Source organism: Apodemus sylvaticus, chromosome 3, assembly GCF_947179515.1.
Source record: "Apodemus sylvaticus chromosome 3, mApoSyl1.1, whole genome shotgun sequence".
Taxonomy (NCBI): Eukaryota; Metazoa; Chordata; class Mammalia; order Rodentia; family Muridae; genus Apodemus; species Apodemus sylvaticus.
Genome location: NC_067474.1, coordinates 56,788,162 through 56,805,279, shown reverse-complemented (window position 1 = coordinate 56,805,279; position 17,118 = coordinate 56,788,162). Strand labels below are relative to the sequence as shown.

The following is a 17,118-nucleotide window of genomic DNA, read 5'->3' as shown; positions in this document are numbered from 1 at the left end:
AAAAATCATATTCATATAATATAATTGGGTTCTTAAAGAAGCCAATTTTCTTACTACAGCTTGAGATATCAAGTTTCAGTATAGCCAGAACTACAGATAGACCCTGTCTAAAACTCCGAAACAAACATTTAAAAAGAAAGAAAGCTGCTGGGCGGTAGTGGCGCACGCCTTTAATCCCAGCACTTGGGAGGCAGAGGCAGGCAGATTTCTGAGTTCGAGCCCAGCCTGGTCTACAGAGTGACTTCCAGGACAGCCAGGACTATACAGAGAAACCCTGTCTCAAAAACAAACAAACAACAAACAAACAAACAAACAAACAAAAAAGAAGTGCTTGCTTCAGCAGCACATATACTAAAAAAAAAGAAGAAGAAAGAAAGCTGAAAGAAAGATATCGGTTAAGCCGCCATATTTACGGTAGACAGCTTGTTTGTGATGCGACAGGAAGAACATGACTACGGATATAAAGGTCAGCTCTGCACTTGTCACTGCGAGCATATCACAGTGGGAGTGGGAAGACACAGGCTCTCATGTAGCCCAGGCCAGAGTTGAAATTTTTCTGTATCCACAGCTACCCTTGAACTCCTGCCTGCACCTCCCAAGAGCTAGATTATACAAGTTACTATTTCTTATCTGTAAATAACAGTCTAGAAATCAGCCAAGGTTTTACTAGAAAGAGAAATAAACTTTAACAAGACTTCTTAAAAAATCACACTCCAAGACAGGCAGTGGTGGCACACGCCTTTAATTCCAGCACTTGGGAGGCAGAGGCAGGCAAATCTCTGAGTTTGAGGCCAGCCAGGTCTACAGAGTGAGTTCCAGGACAGACAGGGCTACACAGACAAACCCTGTCTTGAAAAAAAAAAATCACACTCCAACATTAAGTCAGGAGGATGACAAGTTCAAAGTCAACCTGGCGTCTGGAGGGTTGGCTAATTTGAAGGTGCTCAAGAAGAACGCCATTTCCTTGGTTTCCTGGTGTCTGGAAGCTGCCCAGACTCGTTGGCTCATCAAGCTCCTTCCCTTCAAAGCCAGGTTGAGCTCTTGCATCTCATCTCTCAACCCTTCCTCCTCTGGGATGTCTTTCTTCTCTTCTCTGGGAAAAGACCTTCCTTTGAGGTCCCCTGAAATGAAAGTGGGATGACCAGGAAAGAAGGGGTGCTCGTCCAACTAGAGGGCCTTCACTTGAGCCCTCAAAACAACTATGCTTTGTCAGATAAAGTCACACACTCATAGGCAGCTGGAATTAGTGTATGAACATTTTTGGACGTCCTTAGTCTGCCACTGTCGGTAGGTTAGGGTTTCCCAGAGGCCAGTGACGATGAAATTACAGCCTAGCTTGATGGCGGCTTGGTACTTGCATGATCAAAATGAGAAAGATGAACCCCTTTCCACATGATAAATTCACAGCTGGGCCTCCCCTCCTCCCCCAGGCAGCCTCCACAACCCATTCTCTGTAATAAGCAGAGGGACAGGCAAGGCTTTGCCTGTGGTTCTGAGTTCTGCTGCTTCCCTCAGGGTGTCCAGACATCAGGTACAGCAGGCTGGAAGGACGAGACAGAACCTGGAATGGGTGGAGTCTGCAGGGTCCCTGTTCAGTTGGGAGAGCTGTGAGGGAGACGGAGGGGCCTTCTCTAAGGACTTTCGAGTTGCAGTTCTTTTAGACAATACTCAATGAAACGGCTTTCTCAGACAAACTTAGTGAAACAGCTTGTGTGCATACATGTTATCTGGTGTGATCGGGAGCTACATGAGCCTTGGAGAGTGGGAAGGAGTTTTCAGGATGAATGTACCCATTGGCTGGGTGCTTGCTGGGCAGGTTCTTATCTGGAAAGATGGAGTTGAACCTCAAGTTTTGTCAAGGACGACATGACCTTCCTCAGGTAGAGGGTGTGGGGGTCAGGCTACCCAAATAAGGTCAGGCAGAAAAGAGGAGGTCCCGCTGGGAGAGGGAGGCCTCCATTTTGTGCTGAGGTCAGCCGTGCTACCTAGACATGGTAGAGAGTGAACGCACTTAAATAGCAGGGTCCAACATTTGTGTTTGTCCTCCTGCTGTCAGATCTTAGGTGGTGACATTGTGGTCCCGATGCACAGCTCTGATCTTTCAGTTCTTAAAGCCCCCAGTGTTTCTGACATCCAGACAGTTCGGGTAGAACTGAGGCCCAGATCTCTACTTGCATGTCTAACTTTGAAAGATAATGAGAATGCCAATACAGAAGCCTTCATGCCCACCCAGGGAGGGGGACTCGGTCCCCTTACCCATTCCCTTCGGTAAACTACAAGACCATCTAGACACCCACGGAGGGATACAGACAGGAGCTCTCGTGGGTAGCCTCAGCCTACAGGATCTGTCCCATCTCATCTATCAAGGATGCTTGGATGTAGACTCTACAGGCTGACCTTAGACTGAAGGGAATAGAAAATGTCATGAAGAGATAGTTTACCATCACCAAAGGGCTAAAGAAGAGAGAGCCCACACCACTCCTTACGAAGACTTCTAAGGCAATGCGGTGAGCTGTGCCTCTCAGCCCAGCTCCATCTAGGGGTCACTTTTTGTTGTTGTTGCTGTTGTTGTTGTTTTGTTTTGGGGTTTTTTGGTGTTTCCGTTTTTTGGTTTTTGGTTTTTTTGTTTTGTTTTTGTTTTGTTTTGTTTTCGAGACAGGGTTTCTCTGTATAGCCCTGGCTGTCCTGGAACTCACTCTGTAGACCAGGATGGCCTCCAACTCAGAAATCCGCCTGCCTCTGCCTCCAAGTGCTGGGATTAGGGGCCACTTTCTTAAGACTCTCACAGATGCTGTTTTCCAGTGCATACTAGAAGTTCAGCTTGGGCACCTTACGTAAATCCAGGTCATGTTCGCCATATACGGAGGCCCTGAGAACGGAGGCATTGTCTCTAGTCCATGAAATCCCCACCGGCCTCTTCGCAGCCACTCATGTGGCTGCCCGCCCCCACACCCTGTGTACCCAGATGCCATGTGACTGTCTCCACCCATCCTCGACACCAGCTGCTCTGTGCCCTCCTTCTCACCCCCATCCCCCCACAGCCCCCCAGGGAGTCACCAGTCCACTGCCCAGTCTCCGGGGGAGGCCCTGCCACCACGCCTGGAGGAAGGTCCTGGGCTGTTGGAAACTTTAATCAAGCAGGGACCGTTAACAGCTGCAGAGAAACCTTAAGGAACTAATGAACCACCAAAAGGAAATCATTTGTAAAACCTGCTGTCTGAGCTATGATGACTTTTCTGATAATATCACATTATTCGCTGCTATGGCAAAAGACGACAGCTCCCTCAGCCTACAGGGAGGCTGTTTTTCCTTCTCCAGAGGCACTTTGACACACTCACCTCCCACAGACACCCCAAAAGGCTATGAGTTCAGGGGGGCTGTGCACACACAAGCACACACACACACAAGTGTGTGTCTATACCACCTCTCCTCAGTCACCTTCCTCAGGTGATGGGTATGTTTGCTCTCCATCTTCAGGGCCCACTCTCTAGGGGACAGACTTACTACACCACTGCAAAAGGGCTCTCCTAGCACCCCCTGGCCCTGCCCAGCACCACCAGTCACATGAGTTGGTTAGCCTGTGGTGAGGAACTTTTACCTTTCTTTCTTCCTCCCCGAGGCTGGAGGACAGCTGGTGAAGGGGGGAGCGGATGTGGCCCAAAGAGGGGGCTGTTCTCACCTCCTTATCTCATCCTGTTTCAGCTCATTCCAACCCTCAAGACATGAGGGCCTTTTGGGATTCTTGTAAGAGGCTACACTGTGGTAAAAGAACTTCAGAGAGCACCTCTGGCCACTCAGCTCAGGGGCTCTCCCTCTGTCAAGGTCTCCCTCCCCCTGAGATCTAGGAGACCCTCCTCACCTCTTCACCTACAATAACTTAGGCTTGTGTCTCCTCTACAAATGCCTCTTATCATTTGTGTGTCTCTGTTTCTTTGTGTGTCTCTGTCTGTCTCTGTGTCTGTCTATGTCTCTCTTTCTCTGTTTCTGTCTCCCTCTCTTTCTCTCTGTGAGACATGGTCTCACTACATAACCCTGGCTAGCCTAGGACTCCTGGTGTAGACCAGGCTGGCCTCTGACTCACAGGGATTCACTGTGCCTGCCTCTGCCTGCTGATTGCTGAGATAAAAGGAGTGCACCACCACACTTGGCCCAAGTGTTCATTTTTTTGGAGGGATGAACACGATGGGACAATGTTTGGACTGTATGTGTGTCTGTGTGTGCTGGGAAGTGAGATCAGACCCACACACTCCCACTGGACCTCTGAGCTACATCTCCAGCCCCAAGGACCTTCAAAGGGAAGGACTTAGCAAGAACAAGGGGAAATTTCTTTGCCTCATTTCTACCTAGGAAACCATGGTGACCCCCTTCTTGTTTTTTTAGGTTTTATTTTATGTGTACATGTGCTTTGCCTGTATGTAAGTCTGTATACCACGTCCGTGCCTGCGCATGGGACCCCCTGGGACTGGAGTTACAGAGGGCTGAGAAGGGTTGTGTGGGTGCCGGGAATCCCACGCACTCTGAACCACAGAACCAGCTCTCCAGCCCACCATATCCTGTACTGAATCTCCCACTCACTGTTTCCTTTCTTCCCTCTCTGGAAGGGTGTGTGAGAACTATTGTTGCTCCAGGCTAGACCTTTAGCCCAGCCCAAAGCTGCTCCAAGTGGACACTGATTCCTGCTGTGGCTCTGATGTGGGAACAGGATGGGGGGAGGGAGATGGGGGGAACCACAGGATATCAAGGGAGAGATGGGTGGGGGAGCTGCTCACAGGCATGGTCAGGTAGACAGCAGGGAAAAGCTATGAAGTGGGGAGTCTGAGATGCTCCACAGAGGAAAACCAGCTTGTTCCTGTCTCCCTTGCATCCTCCCACAAGTGGTCAGGTTCCTGGGGATGGTGACAGCTCAGTCAGCTGGAGGGGAGGAGTCAGGTTTACCTCAGGAGCACTCCATGCACAAAGGGACACATGCACCTTCTCTGAGCTACCAAATTAGGGACCCCCTCCTGGTAACCCATAGAACGAGGAGCTAAGGCTCCATGGTAGGAACCCCAAAGCTGATGGTCGAGGACGAAGCTGCAACCTGGGGTAGTGACTGCGGTGATGTCCTGTGCGTTAAGAGGCAGAGTCCCAACTGTGCACTGATGGATCTCAGTGGATGGCTGTCAGGAGGCAGTGGCTCGCCAGGGCCTGTATGAGGATCTGAAGCACTGTGGAGGCCAAAGTGGGTCCAGGGTGCGGGAGGAGGGCCTCTGGCTGGACACGGGTTCAGGGAGCTTCAGCGCCTGTATTTTGGACCCCAGCGTCTCTCTCTGGCCCCCTGGCTCCAACCCAAGGACCTCTCTGCTTCACTGAGTCCATCTGCCAGAGACCTTCTTCCTCTTTTGTGACTTGACATCACGGCGCAAAGGGCTGAGCCTTACAGTCACACAGAGAACTCAATGCCTGAGAGAGGAGAGGGGCCGGGGAGGTGTGGGCCAGTGGACTAGCTGGACAGCTGCGAAGCAGAGGTGTCCAGGGCTATGGCTGACGCCATCACCTATGCAGACCTGCGCTTTGTGAAAGTGCCCTTGAAGAACAGTGCATCTAACCATTTAGGACAGGGTAAGTCCTGCTTGCTCCCCCCCCCATTATATTGTACCCCCACTCCACAGACCTCACTCCAGACTCCTTTGGAGTTTTTCCCTTTCCAGACTGTGAGGCTTATGAGGATGGAGAACTCACCTATGAGAATGTGCAAGTGTCTCCAGTCCCAGGAGGGCCACCAGGCTTGGCTTCCCCTGCACTAGTGGACAAAGCAGGTATGGAGGGCCAAGGACGCCTACAGAGGGTGTCTTCATCCAGGGAGTGCAGAGCAGTCTTGGAGAAAGAAGCAGGGTTGTTTCTGAGAAAGAGATATCAGTAGAGCAGGGGTGTGTGTGTGTGTGTGTGTTCCTCCCGATAAGGTGGGTTTAAGTAAACTGGGTTTAGGATGGGGCAGGCAGGTGTGAGACCGGTTTCAGTGGAAAACAGGAGTGGGGAGGACGGGGAAGAAGGACGAAGGGTCACAAACAAGGGACCCTAGGAAATGATAAGAACACCCAGTAGAGAAAAGAGGAATATGAGGGAGTGTGGATAAAGCGACCCAAGAAGGGCTTTAGAGGGAGAGCCTTCTGGCGTGGCACTTCTGGGGACAAGCAAGAGGTGAGCTAAGTTTATCCCCAAAGCCTGGAAAGCAACAGGGACGTGTGCCCCAGGGGCAGCAGATGAAGTTCAGAGAGTGAAGCAGCGTTCCACAGTCCTTCACTCAGGGCAGACGAGGGTCTCAGCGTGGTGTGGGGCGGGAAGAAGGGAGGTTACAGGGACTTTCCATCCTCACTGCGGGCGCTCCCCTTCGGCAGGGGTCAGGTCAGAGCAACCAACTGCGTCCTGGAGCTCCGCGAAGTCGTCCGCTCTCGGGCCGATTCCCCGCTGTGCGTATTCTTCCCCTCCTTCTGTCCCCCACCCTCCCCCGCAGCCCCAGCGTGCCATTCACCAGCTGCCCGCCCCGCGGGCGCAGGGCAGGGGGATATCAGACGCCATGTACCCACATGCATTCCGGAGGGGTGGGGCTGGGTTCTGCCCTGCGCCAGATGAGCTTATGGGATTTCCATGACAGCCCAGCCTCTCCATTACCTACCTCATCCCAGTAGCGATTGTTCCCACACGGAGCCCCAGATCACAATTCCCTTGTTCGGATGGTCTCTAGTCATGAGCCTCTAGGCCCCTTCCCTGCATGAATTTAGTTTCTTCAGCCCGGGAAGACCCCCTCAATCCTTTTCGCCCGCTATAGACCCTAGCACTTACTCTGCTTAGGAATGCTTTCGTTTTCTCCCTGACTCACTTGGCTTCCCTATCATCCTTGTCCCCTAAGGTCCTACAGTCTGCTTGCAATACTTCTTGCTTGGCCTTCTCCTGGCCTGTCTGATGTTAGGGGTGGCTGTCATCTGCCTGGGAGTTCGCTGTGAGTATGGGGGCCCCTCATTCCCCACTCATTCTAAACACCTTCCCTCCTCTCCCGCCAAGTGGCCTTTCCTTAGCACAGTTCAAAGACACTGTTCCAACATCCAGCTGGGACTGGAGTGTTCCTGCCTTCTTATCCCTACCCAGTTCAGGATTCCTTAAAGTCCAGGCAACCAGATCTTAAGTTCAGGACATTATACCAGAAGTTTCAAGAAGTACAAAAGGTTGATGCTGAAAACTTAGGGTACACCTGGAGGAAGTGCCCTCAAGTCTCCCTGCAGCACTCCTCACCCCCAACAAGGGTCTCTCTATGTAGCCCAGGCTGGCCTCGAATTTGCTATCCTCCTATCTCAGCCTTCTCGGGATTGGGATACAGGTGTGTGGGGCTACACCCAACATCTCTCCTACGGCCACACAGATCTGCAGGTGTCTCGGCAGTTCCAGGAGGTGAGCAGGAGTTGGGAAGCCACCAACAGCAGCTTGCAGCAGCAGCTCGGGGAGACGATAAGTCAGCTGAGGCAGAAGGAGGTGGAGCTTCTGCAGTCACGGAGAGAGCTGAACTCGAGTCAGGACACATTGCAGGAGAAGCAGAAGACTCAGGAGGACACTGAGCAGCAACTGCAGTCCTGCCAGGCTGAGAGACAGAAGACCGAGGGGAGCCTGAGAAATGAGGAGGAGCAAAGGAGGGACCTGGAGCAGAGGTTGAAGAGCACGCGGGAGACACTGAGGCGCTTCTTCTCCTGTTCATCAGGTATCTATCTGCTCCGGGATCAGGGAGACGGGGCTGGTGGCCGATGAGAGATGGACTGAATCTAGGAGTCTAGTGGCTGGGTTTGTCTGGCTCTCAGAAGTCAGTGAGTTGTTCAGGAAAGGGGCCGTGAGCATACAGTGTCTGCCCTGGGCTATGTGAACTCGGTTATTGACGAGGACCAAGCTGCACACTGTATTTATGGGGGTGCACCCAGCTCTACGGCAGATCATGAGTGGGGATACACCCAGCTCTACGGCAGATCATGAGTGGGGATACACCCAGCTCTACGGCAGATCATGAGTGGGGATACACCCAGCTCTAGGGTAGATCATGAGTGGGGGTGCACCCAGCTCTATGGCAGATCATGAGTGGGGGTGCATCCAGCTCTACGGCATATCAGGATACACCCAGCTCTAGGGTAGATCATGAGTGGGGGTGCACCCAGCTCTACGGCATATCAGGATACACCCAGCTCTAGGGTAGATCATGAGTGGGGAGAGAAGGGGACGCTGTCTCCAGTGACTCAGTTCACTGTCCAAATCTTCCTGACTCGGGGGCATCTAGATGCTCCCTCCAAACTTAAGATAGCAAGATCACAGGAACCCGTCCTTAGCTCTCATTTCCTTAAGCTTCTGTTTTCTCTGCATACATATGTGTAACTGTGTGCCTCCCCTCTCCCCCAGCTCCTCTATGCATGCAAGGGTGTGTTGCACTCACTTGTTTGTGTGTGCACAGGTCATTTTTTGAAGAGACTCTTCCCTGAAGCAGGGACTTTCAATCAAACCCGAGTTCGTCGATATGGCTATGGCCAGCTTTCTGTGAGGATTCTCTGACCCTGCCTTTCACTTGGTGTCTTAGTTACTTTTCTGATGCTGTGACAAAACACCAAGACCAAGGCAACTTATAGAAGAAAATGCTTAATTGGTTTGTAGTTTCAGAGGTTAGAATCCATGATGGTAGAGCCAAGGCACCAGAACAGCTGAGAGCTCAGGTCTTATCGACAAGCAGGAGACAGAGAAAGTTCACTAGGGGCAGCAGGAGTCTTTGAAACCTCAAGCCTAGCCTGGCCCCGCCTCCTTCCACAAGGCCACACCTCCTAGTCCTTCCCAAACAAGGAAGCAAGCCTTCAAATAGCTGAGCCTATGAGGGCCTTCTCATTGAAACCACCACAGTCAGGTCCGGTCCTCATGCCTGTATGGCAAGTGCTCTAACCACTGACCCAACCCTAGTTATGGGGAAATCCTTCAAAAGCACAAATCTGATCATGTTGCCCTGACTAGGCCATGCCATTCTTACTAGTTACCTAACCAGCAACGGGCATAATATACTCAGTGCGTGCCCAGACACGGGTGTGGCACAACTCCCGACGTGAAAGTCAACATCAGTGTTCTCTTCTTCTTGATAGAACAATACATTCTTGAGACAGACATGGTGGTGCATAACTTCAGCATCTAAGAAGCTAAGGCAGGAGGATGAGGAAATTGAGCCCAGCCTAGGCTACTGCCCCCTCTCCCTCATTAACATGGTTTTCAAGGCCCTGCCTACCTTTAGGCGTGTTTCTTATTCTCTCACTTTCTTCAAATCAGTCACACCAAACTAAAAAAAAAATTCCTTTAAGTTGTCACAGTGCAGAACAATGAAGCTGGATGGAGACGTAAGAAAATGTAGGGGAGAGAGAGAGACAGAGAGAGAGAGAGACAGTGTGTCAGGTGGTGGACAGGGAATGACTTCCATGTTGGAGCTAGGTCTGATAAGAGGTGATTATGATCAAGATTGGAGAGGAGTGTGGGATGTTAAAGAAGAATTTCATTTCTTTTTCTTTTTTCTTTTCTTTTCTTTCTTTCTTTTCTTTCTTTCTTTCTTTCTTTCTTTTTTTTTTTTTTTTTTTTTTTTTTTGAGACAGGGTTTCTCTGTATAGTTCTGACTGTCCTGGAACTCACTACTCTGTAGACCAGGCTGGCCTCGAACTCAGAAATCTGCCTGCCTCTGCCTCCCAAGTGCTGGGATTAAAGGCCTGTGCCACCACTGTCCAGCAGGATTTCATTTCTGAAAGGTAATCCAGAAAAGAACAGAGATAGGCATTTTTAATAAGAGATATGGAAATGGAGAATTTTAGAAAAACAGGAACCATTCGTCTGCTTACAGAGTTGTGGAGGGAGATGTAGCCATGTGCTAGAGGAGTGTGGCAAAGTTCTGAGTGTGCTGTGGAGATATGTTAGGGATTAAATGGGATGAATGAATGAATGAATGAAGCCCATTGATCAATATGGGAGCTAGGCAAGGTTGGCTAGTAATGGATTTTAATTACTGTTAGGGACAGTAATACTAACTCCACTAGAAAAAGCTTCCTATATTGTTAAGAAGTAAAATGTTTCCAGAAGGGTGCTAGAGAGATGGCTCAGTGGTTAAGAGCACTGGCTGCTCTTCCAAAGGTCCTGAGTTCAATTCCCAGCAACCACATGGTAGTTCACAACCATCAGTAATGGGATCTGATGCCCTCTTCTGGTGTGTCTATTTTAACAACCAGCTGGCCAATTGGTCACTTTATCCCAAGGGTTGTGGCTGTCAGTTTTTCTGCTTTGTAGACACCTGCTGTCCAAGGGGATGGTTCCAGCATCAGAAAAGGTGCTTTTACATCTCACGTACTCCCAGAAGTCTGGAGACGAGCGAAAACTACTGCGCATCTCAGTCCTCCAAACTGGCTGCACTCATCGAACCTAAGAATTCCTATCCAGTGAGCATGGCCTTGTCTGTGTTTTTCAGGGAGGTATATAAAGGGGTGTGTGTCATCGAGTCAGTCAGGAATGGCAGTGCACATCTGCACACATGCCATGGTTTCTGTTGCTTCCCCAAGACAGATCTGGAAGTCACACTACTAGCCAGTAAGTGTGGCAGTAGCTTTGGCATCTTCTCAGTCCCGTGTTCTCCCATGGCTCCCACTGCTTAGCGTGGGTGAGAGCTGACCTGTCTGGGCCATCTCCACTTCAGCCTGTGTGGCTTGCTGGCCTAACCCCTTGACTGCCTAAGGCTTCATTGGCTTCTCTCAGGCAGAGTGACAGCCCTGACACTCTGAGACCGGAAGTTCACTTCAAATTCTTCCCCTGCTCAGAGGTGAGATGGAGAGAGAGCCCGTGTCTGCAGCACTGGAGGGATGCAGAACAATTAATTCATGTAGTAAATGGGCGTGGCCTCTTGCTAAGTGAAATTCATAGGCCCCTAGGGTGCCAGTTTACTCCATATTCTCACTGTTCTTCATGTACCTCTCTGAAGTTTCAGGTTTCTCTGCCCAACAGTTTAAAGGAGTTGCTAGATGGCTCAGAGTCATACTGGATCCAACAGATGAGACTTACTGAAGGTGATACACAAAATGGGAAGAGGAGGTATTGTCAACTCAGTCTTTCATAAAGGAATATTATTACTTCCTTAAGCCCTGCTCCTAAAACAGCTCCACAAATCAGTTTTGTGGTTTCTTGTTTTTCTACCTGATTAACATTAAGCTATTAAAAACGTGCTGGGGGAAGGGTGGCATGTGGCAGCCAGAGGACAGCTTGTGGGAGTCAGTTCTCTACCGTGTGGGTCTCAGGGATGGCACCCAGGCTGTAGTGCCTACCAGCTAAGCCACCTCACTGACCCATTCTTATCCCATATTGCATCCATAGTGCCTGGAGGTCTCTAGCGCATCCTCAAAACAGTACGACGGCATATTCCTGTAACCCTAGCACCCAGGAGGCTGAGGAAGGATTGTGAATTAAGGCCAGTGTGGCCTACACAGCAAGACCCCTTCCCACATCTCTAAAAACAAAAACAAATTAGGCCGAGAGAAGAGATTCCAACAAGGCTTTTCAGCAGGAGTGCTGGCGCCGGAATAACTAAGCCTTGACAGGCTGCCCACACTGAGAAACCTGCTTGGTCCAAGCCAACTGGGGCACTAGGACTGTCTCGGGAACGAGCAGGGCAGCTGCAGCTTTCTCCAGGAACCCAGAGCAGGGTGGCTACCTCATGTTCCATGGAGTTTGAGGTCTGTCTCCTGGGTGCTAGGAGTAAAGGTGCCCACCACCGCACCCAGCTCCACCGCACCCAGCTCTACGACACGCAGCATCACCGCACCCAGCACCACCACGCACAGCTCCATTGCACGCAGCTCCACCGCACGCAGCACCACCACACACAGCTCCTTACATGCACTTTTCCTCTGTGGTCTTAAGGCCTGCTCCTGAACCATGTGGCCCTAGGAGGAGATAGGATTTGGACTAGGTTTTGCAAAGAGCAAGGGGAAAGGAGGGGCTTGCAGGGGTCTGAAGTATATCCCAGCTCTGCTCACCAGGTATGAATATTGTATCGTGATAAAAAAAAATTACTACTGGTGGAAAACATCATCAGACTGTACAGAGCTTCACCCCTGCATTTGTGAGTCGGAGGCGTTCAGGTTTCCTGATGGGATCCATCTGAACTGAACTGGGTAAGCAAGGGTGTGCATGGGCATGTAGATAGAGGCCTGGAGGACAGAGGGAAAATTTGTTCCCTCATCTGTCACATCCACCACCTTCAGTGGCTCAAGTCTGTTTACACAGGACCAGGCTAGGCAGGGAAGGGGACAGATATGGCCTGGAACGGAAGAGGGCCTGGGGGAACATAGGATGAGGGCTGATGACAGTCAACTGGAGCTCACTGATGCTTTATTTTTCCAGACACTTGAACAAGACCTTGTGACCTACATCCTTAACCTGTGGCCTGCCAATTCCTAAGACTGCTATCCCTCCAGCACTCCCAGCTAAGGGCTGATTCTGGTCTGGCGACCTGCTGCTTGCTTGAAAGCTGCTCCAGAAACTTGACTATTCTTGGGAAGAGTAAAGAAGCCTCCAGAAAGACTTTGACCTTCCTTAAGAACTTCCCAAACTAGAGATGGGCCAGGGGAGGGCGCTCCGCTGAGTGGATGGATGGCCCGGAGCCAGCCAGGCAGTTTTATTGAAACATTTTTAAATAATTTGCACGTGTTAGTCCTGTGTGTCAGCAATGCTGTGTCTAGTTCTGTGATCCCAATGGGACAGTGGGCCCAGGGCCAGGTGGGAAGTGCTCTGTCCATTGAGACCATGCTGAGGCTGAGGCTCCCCTATACGGGGAGAAGAGCCAGTCAGCCCATCTGGGGCTGGCATTGTCCAGCAAGTGCACTCTGTCCTTACAGGGTCTCCCGGAGGCCAAGGCTGGAAGCCTGAGATCACAGGCCTCACTGCTAAGAGCGTGCCCCAGGCAGCTGCAGGCTGGGTGTGGGTGGCTTGGCATGATGCCCTCGGTGGCAGAGAAGACTGCCCGCCTCACAGTTCAAGTTGCGGTAGCGGGCCACAGCTGGGGTAGGGCGGGGGCACATGGATAGGAAGCCAAAGCTGAAGGGGCCGAGGCAGCAGCCAGGGCAGGGCAGCCCCTCTTCCTGCTCCCGGGGAGCCGATGGGGGCGGTGAGGGTTCTGTCCGCTCCAGGGCTGCTGCCCGGGGAAGGCTATGCTGTGCCCGGTTCCAGGGCTCCCTAGCCCATCCTTGTGGGGAATTCACCACCACGGCGGGGGGGTTATTATTGAGGGAAGGTCCTGATCTAGGAGACCAGGGCTGAGAGGCTGAGGAACAAGTACTGATGAAGTTGTCGGTGGCCACAGCCAGCGGCAGCTGGGGAGCCGGGCCTGGGGGCTCTGGCTCAGGGCTGCTGCCCTCACAGTCCATCCTTTCCTCAGTCGGGGGGCCCACGGGGGATGGGCCAGGACCTGGCAGTGCAGTCTCCATCCGCCGGGGGAGCTCAGGGGACGAAGGTAGAGAGCGGCAGCGGCGGGCAGGGGTCTCGGGCTGGACCAGGCTGTCTGGAGTGCTCACGAAGGGCAGCTGGGCAGAGGTCAGTGATGGAGGCACCAGGGGCAGTGGAGTGGCCGGCCTGCAGGGTGTGTCCAGGAGCTTGATCTTGCCCCCCCTGAGGTCCTCCCGCAGTGAGAAGGGGTTGACTCGTGTTAGATTGTCCCCCCAGCTGGGGGCCGATTCTGGTGAAGGTGGCAGGAAGAGGTCTGACCGGCTTCGGGAGAGCCGGGGGTCTGGCCTGGGAAGTGTGGCAGAGGGACCTCCTCTTGGAACAGACCCTGCAGAGAGAGGAATGAGACCGCTGTTCTCAGCAGCTGCTCCGAGTGAGGCCCTGAATCCCCCGGAAGGTGCTGGGACCAGAGCTTAACCAAGGCGGTCCTACGGGTGCTCAGGAAGGGACAGCAGCTGTTTCCAGCTACCTCGTTTACTTAAAAAAAAAAAAATTCATGTGTCTGCATGAACACACGTGTGAACCATGAACCACAGGACACTAAAGTTGTCAGTGGAGATTGGAGGTCAGAGGACAACTTTTAGGAGTCAGTTTTCTGCTTCATGATGTAGATCCTAGAGATGGAACTCAGGTCCTTATGCAAATGCCTGAACCCGTTGATCAGATCACCAGCTCCTCCAGCTACCTCTCTACCCACCTTTTCTCTCCTTCCTCTGCTTCCTGGGTTCTAGCAATAAGCCATCTTCTGTGAGGTGCCTCTCCATCCCACCCGACTTCCCACCTTTTTAACTCAGAGATCCAATTAGCCTCCTCCAGATAACTGAATCTCAGGAGGCAGGACCTCTGCTGGGTCAAGGTCACGCTCACTCACCCTGATTGTAGGTCAAAGGAGCCTTGGTGAGTGGCGTCTTGGTGAGGGGCGTGGGCTCAGGCAGCTGCTCCAGGATCTGTTCCAGGTGCTGGGTGATCTCACTAAAAGGGGCGCGGGTGCTGGGCTCCATCTGACAGATAAAGACAGAGCTTCGCTCAAGGCTCACGGAGACGGCGGGTTCCTCCATTATCTCACGGAGACGGTGGGTTCCCTCCATTATCTCCCCAGACTTAGAAGACAACTCACGATAGGGGTCAGGGAAGGGGTGACACTTACGCTGCAGCAGTGGATGGCCAGAAGCAGGAAAGGTAGTGGACAGTCATTTCCCACCAGAGTTCGAAAAGCAGGCACATCCAGGCCAAAGTCCTGTGGGGACAGAGGAGGGGCTGCCCAGTGAGCCTTCGGTGGGCTCTCCTGTGCCCACTGATCAAGCTCCACAGAGCACCCACAGTGGAGGTCACCTCACCTCAGTGCGGGGCAGATAGTCAGGGTCCGCAGGCACTCGGGCGATGAGCTCACAGAGGACAATCCCAAAGGCGAAGACATCGGCCTGGAGGGAGGTGGGCCATGCCAAGGGGGAGGAGTCAGCAGTTATCTTGTGTTGGGAGGGTGGCAGGGAGGGGTACCGGAGAGAGAAGGCTGGGGTTCCCAAATATACCGCACCTACGGGATGGGGCACCACCTCAAGGCCTCTTACCTTCTCATCATACAGCTCCCCCCGCAACACCTCCGGAGCCATCCAGTACGGGGAGCCCACCACTGCCAATGGCTCCTTCCTTGCCCCTTCCCTGCAGAGGCAGGGTGGTCAGAACTCTGTTCAGACATCTGCCCCCAACTAAAGGGGATGGGCAAGCCTCCTCCACCCACAGAAAATACCACTGGGGGTTCACTCATGTATAGGGCACCCCTGGGAGGCTGAGGGTCAGAAGGGCATTCACCTTACCTATACACAGGAATCTTTTCAGCCAGTCCGAAGTCACCCACAACGGCTGTGAAGCCTCGGTCTTCCCTTCGGACCAGACAGTTCTGACATACACACACACACAAGCTTCCTCACACACCTGTCCCCTCTCTGGTCTTCCAGTATATACCCAAAGTCCCGTGTCACTATAGCACTAAGCACTACCCCAACCCCCTCCCCCACAGTTCTCCAATGCGCCTCATTATTTTAACACCACTCAATACTCACTGTGATACTCAGTTCCTCAGCCCTCCTGTCATTCCTATTCTTTAGTAATTTCCAACACCTTGGCCCCCGACATTCTAACCTATCTACCACCCACATGCCGACATGCACAGGCCAATCACAACTTAACAGTTGCAAACCCTTCTCATCGTTCTGCCCGCCTTGGCCAGCCTACCTTGGATGTGAGGTCTCGGTGAAACACACCTTTGGCGTGTAGGTACCGTAGGCCTTGTGCAATGTCCAGTGCTAGGTGGAGCCTGACTGGCCAGGAGAGGGGTTCCGGGGAGCTGAGCAGCTGTTCCAGGGTGCCCCCATTCATATACTGGGACACCGGAAAGAGAAGGGGAGTGAACGCCAAGGCTCAGTCTGTATTCTGCGTCTGCCACCCCTAAGGCAGTTACAGTTGGCACTGAGGAGGCTCACAACGGTCAGCAGGGTTGGTGTGTCTGTGCTCTATGGTTCCCATTTACATAGTAGGCTGCCCTGTCCCTCACTGTAGGACTACTGCAGTTATGCCATGGAATACGTTTAAATACAATCAGACATTCTTCTGTTACATCGGCTCTTGCTTTAGTCTACTCCATGTGTAGCTAGTGGCTCCTGTGTTGGACACAGATACAAAATATCTCCATCATGGTAGAAAGTCCTCTGGGCTGCAAGTTCCCAGGGATACACAGAATAACTCCGGCTGAGTATTCTAGTAAGTGGTTTGCCCAAAGGGAAGGTCAGGACGGTTCTAGCTGGAGGAGGCCCTGAGGTCCTGGGCAGGCAGGTGGCTTCTTTTTAATTTCCCAGCAGATCCACCAAGATCCCTGACACCTTGGCTTGGAGGTGTGGTGCCTTCCCTCGTTCCTGGCCTATGCTTAATGCTTACCTCTGTAAGCGCGTGCAGCTGCCCTTGATGCACACAGACCCCCATGAACCTGAAAGGCGATGGAGAGGACAGAAGGACAGGCTGTAAGAGCCCAGGACCCACGGCATCTCCTTCCTTTCCTGAGGGACTTTTCCCTTTCCCTCCCACCCAGCAAGCCGCCCAGCAAGAGGCTAGGCCGTTCACCTGAGGATGTTAGGGTGCCGGAGCCGGTTCATCAGCTGCACCTCCCTTAGCGTGTTGCTCCGGTTACTGGGGAGCTTGTTCATCTTCAGCACCATGACTTGTCCCGACTGTCGGTGCCGAACCTGGGGGAGGCAAGGATCGGTGTGTGCCCGGCAGGTTGGTTGGCTGCTAACTCAAGTCGGGTCTCTAACCCAGGCTGTGGGCCCCGAAGTTCTAGCCTCCCGTCCAAGGCTCGGTCCCGCCCCTCTGTCCTCTCCGCGGGTCCTACCTTGTAGACCTCAGAGAAGAAACCGGCCCCGATCTTCTCTGCGCAGTCGAAATCGTCCACACGCGCCAGGCTGGACACGGCGCTGCGGAGGGCCCGGTAGGAGGAGGGCCGGCCCCGGCCCGGGCCTCCGCCTGCGCCCCCCGGCCCCTCCCCCGGAGCCTCTCCGGGCCCGGGGCCCCGCAGCGGTGGCCGTTCCCCGGCCATGGCCGGGCCCCCAGCCC

General features: G+C 52.7%; 2 protein-coding genes and 1 long non-coding RNA gene across 6 annotated transcripts in view; 1 reads left to right on the top strand and 2 right to left on the bottom strand.

Moving 5' to 3' along the window:
- The window catches only part of LOC127680709 (uncharacterized), a 26,616-nt gene extending 20,803 nt beyond the window's left edge, over positions 1 to 5,813 (bottom strand). The window contains exons 1-2 of one of the 2 annotated variants that reach the window (XR_007977004.1): positions 5,722 to 5,813; positions 847 to 1,121 (exon numbers count right to left, since the gene is read on the bottom strand). This is a non-coding gene — a long non-coding RNA (uncharacterized LOC127680709). Of the gene's footprint in view, positions 1 to 846; positions 1,122 to 5,721 lie in introns of those variants that run through there. The other variant, XR_007977005.1, reaches the window with a different exon arrangement.
- Cd72 (CD72 molecule) lies at positions 5,336 to 12,726 on the top strand. 3 transcript variants are annotated; one of them, XM_052176342.1, is made up of 9 exons: positions 5,364 to 5,601; positions 5,691 to 5,798; positions 6,378 to 6,449; positions 6,890 to 6,979; positions 7,397 to 7,729; positions 10,315 to 10,463; positions 11,000 to 11,109; positions 12,054 to 12,188; positions 12,418 to 12,726. In XM_052176342.1, exons 1-8 carry the CDS (start codon positions 5,520 to 5,522, stop codon positions 12,181 to 12,183), a joined length of 1,074 nt encoding a protein of 357 aa, XP_052032302.1. In that variant the 5' UTR covers positions 5,364 to 5,519; the 3' UTR covers positions 12,184 to 12,188; positions 12,418 to 12,726. The 3 variants fall into 3 exon arrangements, with proteins under 3 accessions (XP_052032303.1, XP_052032304.1, XP_052032302.1); XM_052176343.1 differs by lacking the exon at positions 12,418 to 12,726 and having other exon boundaries at positions 5,336 to 5,601; positions 11,389 to 12,102; XM_052176344.1 differs by lacking the exon at positions 12,418 to 12,726 and having other exon boundaries at positions 5,344 to 5,601; positions 12,041 to 12,102.
- Tesk1 (testis associated actin remodelling kinase 1) lies at positions 12,656 to 17,118 on the bottom strand. Its single transcript, XM_052176341.1, has 10 exons — positions 16,898 to 17,118; positions 16,630 to 16,751; positions 16,447 to 16,495; positions 15,748 to 15,894; positions 15,330 to 15,412; positions 15,084 to 15,174; positions 14,853 to 14,936; positions 14,663 to 14,752; positions 14,387 to 14,516; positions 12,656 to 13,843 (listed from the first exon to the last, which is right to left on the bottom strand). Exons 1-10 carry the CDS (start codon positions 17,099 to 17,101, stop codon positions 12,960 to 12,962), a joined length of 1,884 nt encoding a protein of 627 aa, XP_052032301.1. The 5' UTR covers positions 17,102 to 17,118; the 3' UTR covers positions 12,656 to 12,959.

Bases quoted from the DNA above. Each gene is read 5' to 3' on its own strand.
- Cd72 (XM_052176342.1), top strand. From the start codon at position 5,520: ATGGCTGACGCCATCACCTATGCAGACCTGCGCTTTGTGAAAGTGCCC. The intron at 5,602-5,690 runs GTAAGTCCTGCT...TTCCCTTTCCAG, and splicing joins ATCTAACCATTTAGGACAGG to ACTGTGAGGCTTATGAGGAT. The intron at 6,450-6,889 runs GTGCGTATTCTT...TTGTCCCCTAAG, and splicing joins TCTCGGGCCGATTCCCCGCT to GTCCTACAGTCTGCTTGCAA.
- Tesk1 (XM_052176341.1), bottom strand. From the start codon at position 17,101: ATGGCCGGGGAACGGCCACCGCTGCGGGGCCCCGGGCCCGGAGAGGCT. The intron at 15,413-15,747 runs GTAGGCTGGCCA...TGTGTATGTCAG, and splicing joins ACCGAGACCTCACATCCAAG to AACTGTCTGGTCCGAAGGGA. The intron at 15,175-15,329 runs GTAAGGTGAATG...CTGCCTCTGCAG, and splicing joins GAAAAGATTCCTGTGTATAG to GGAAGGGGCAAGGAAGGAGC.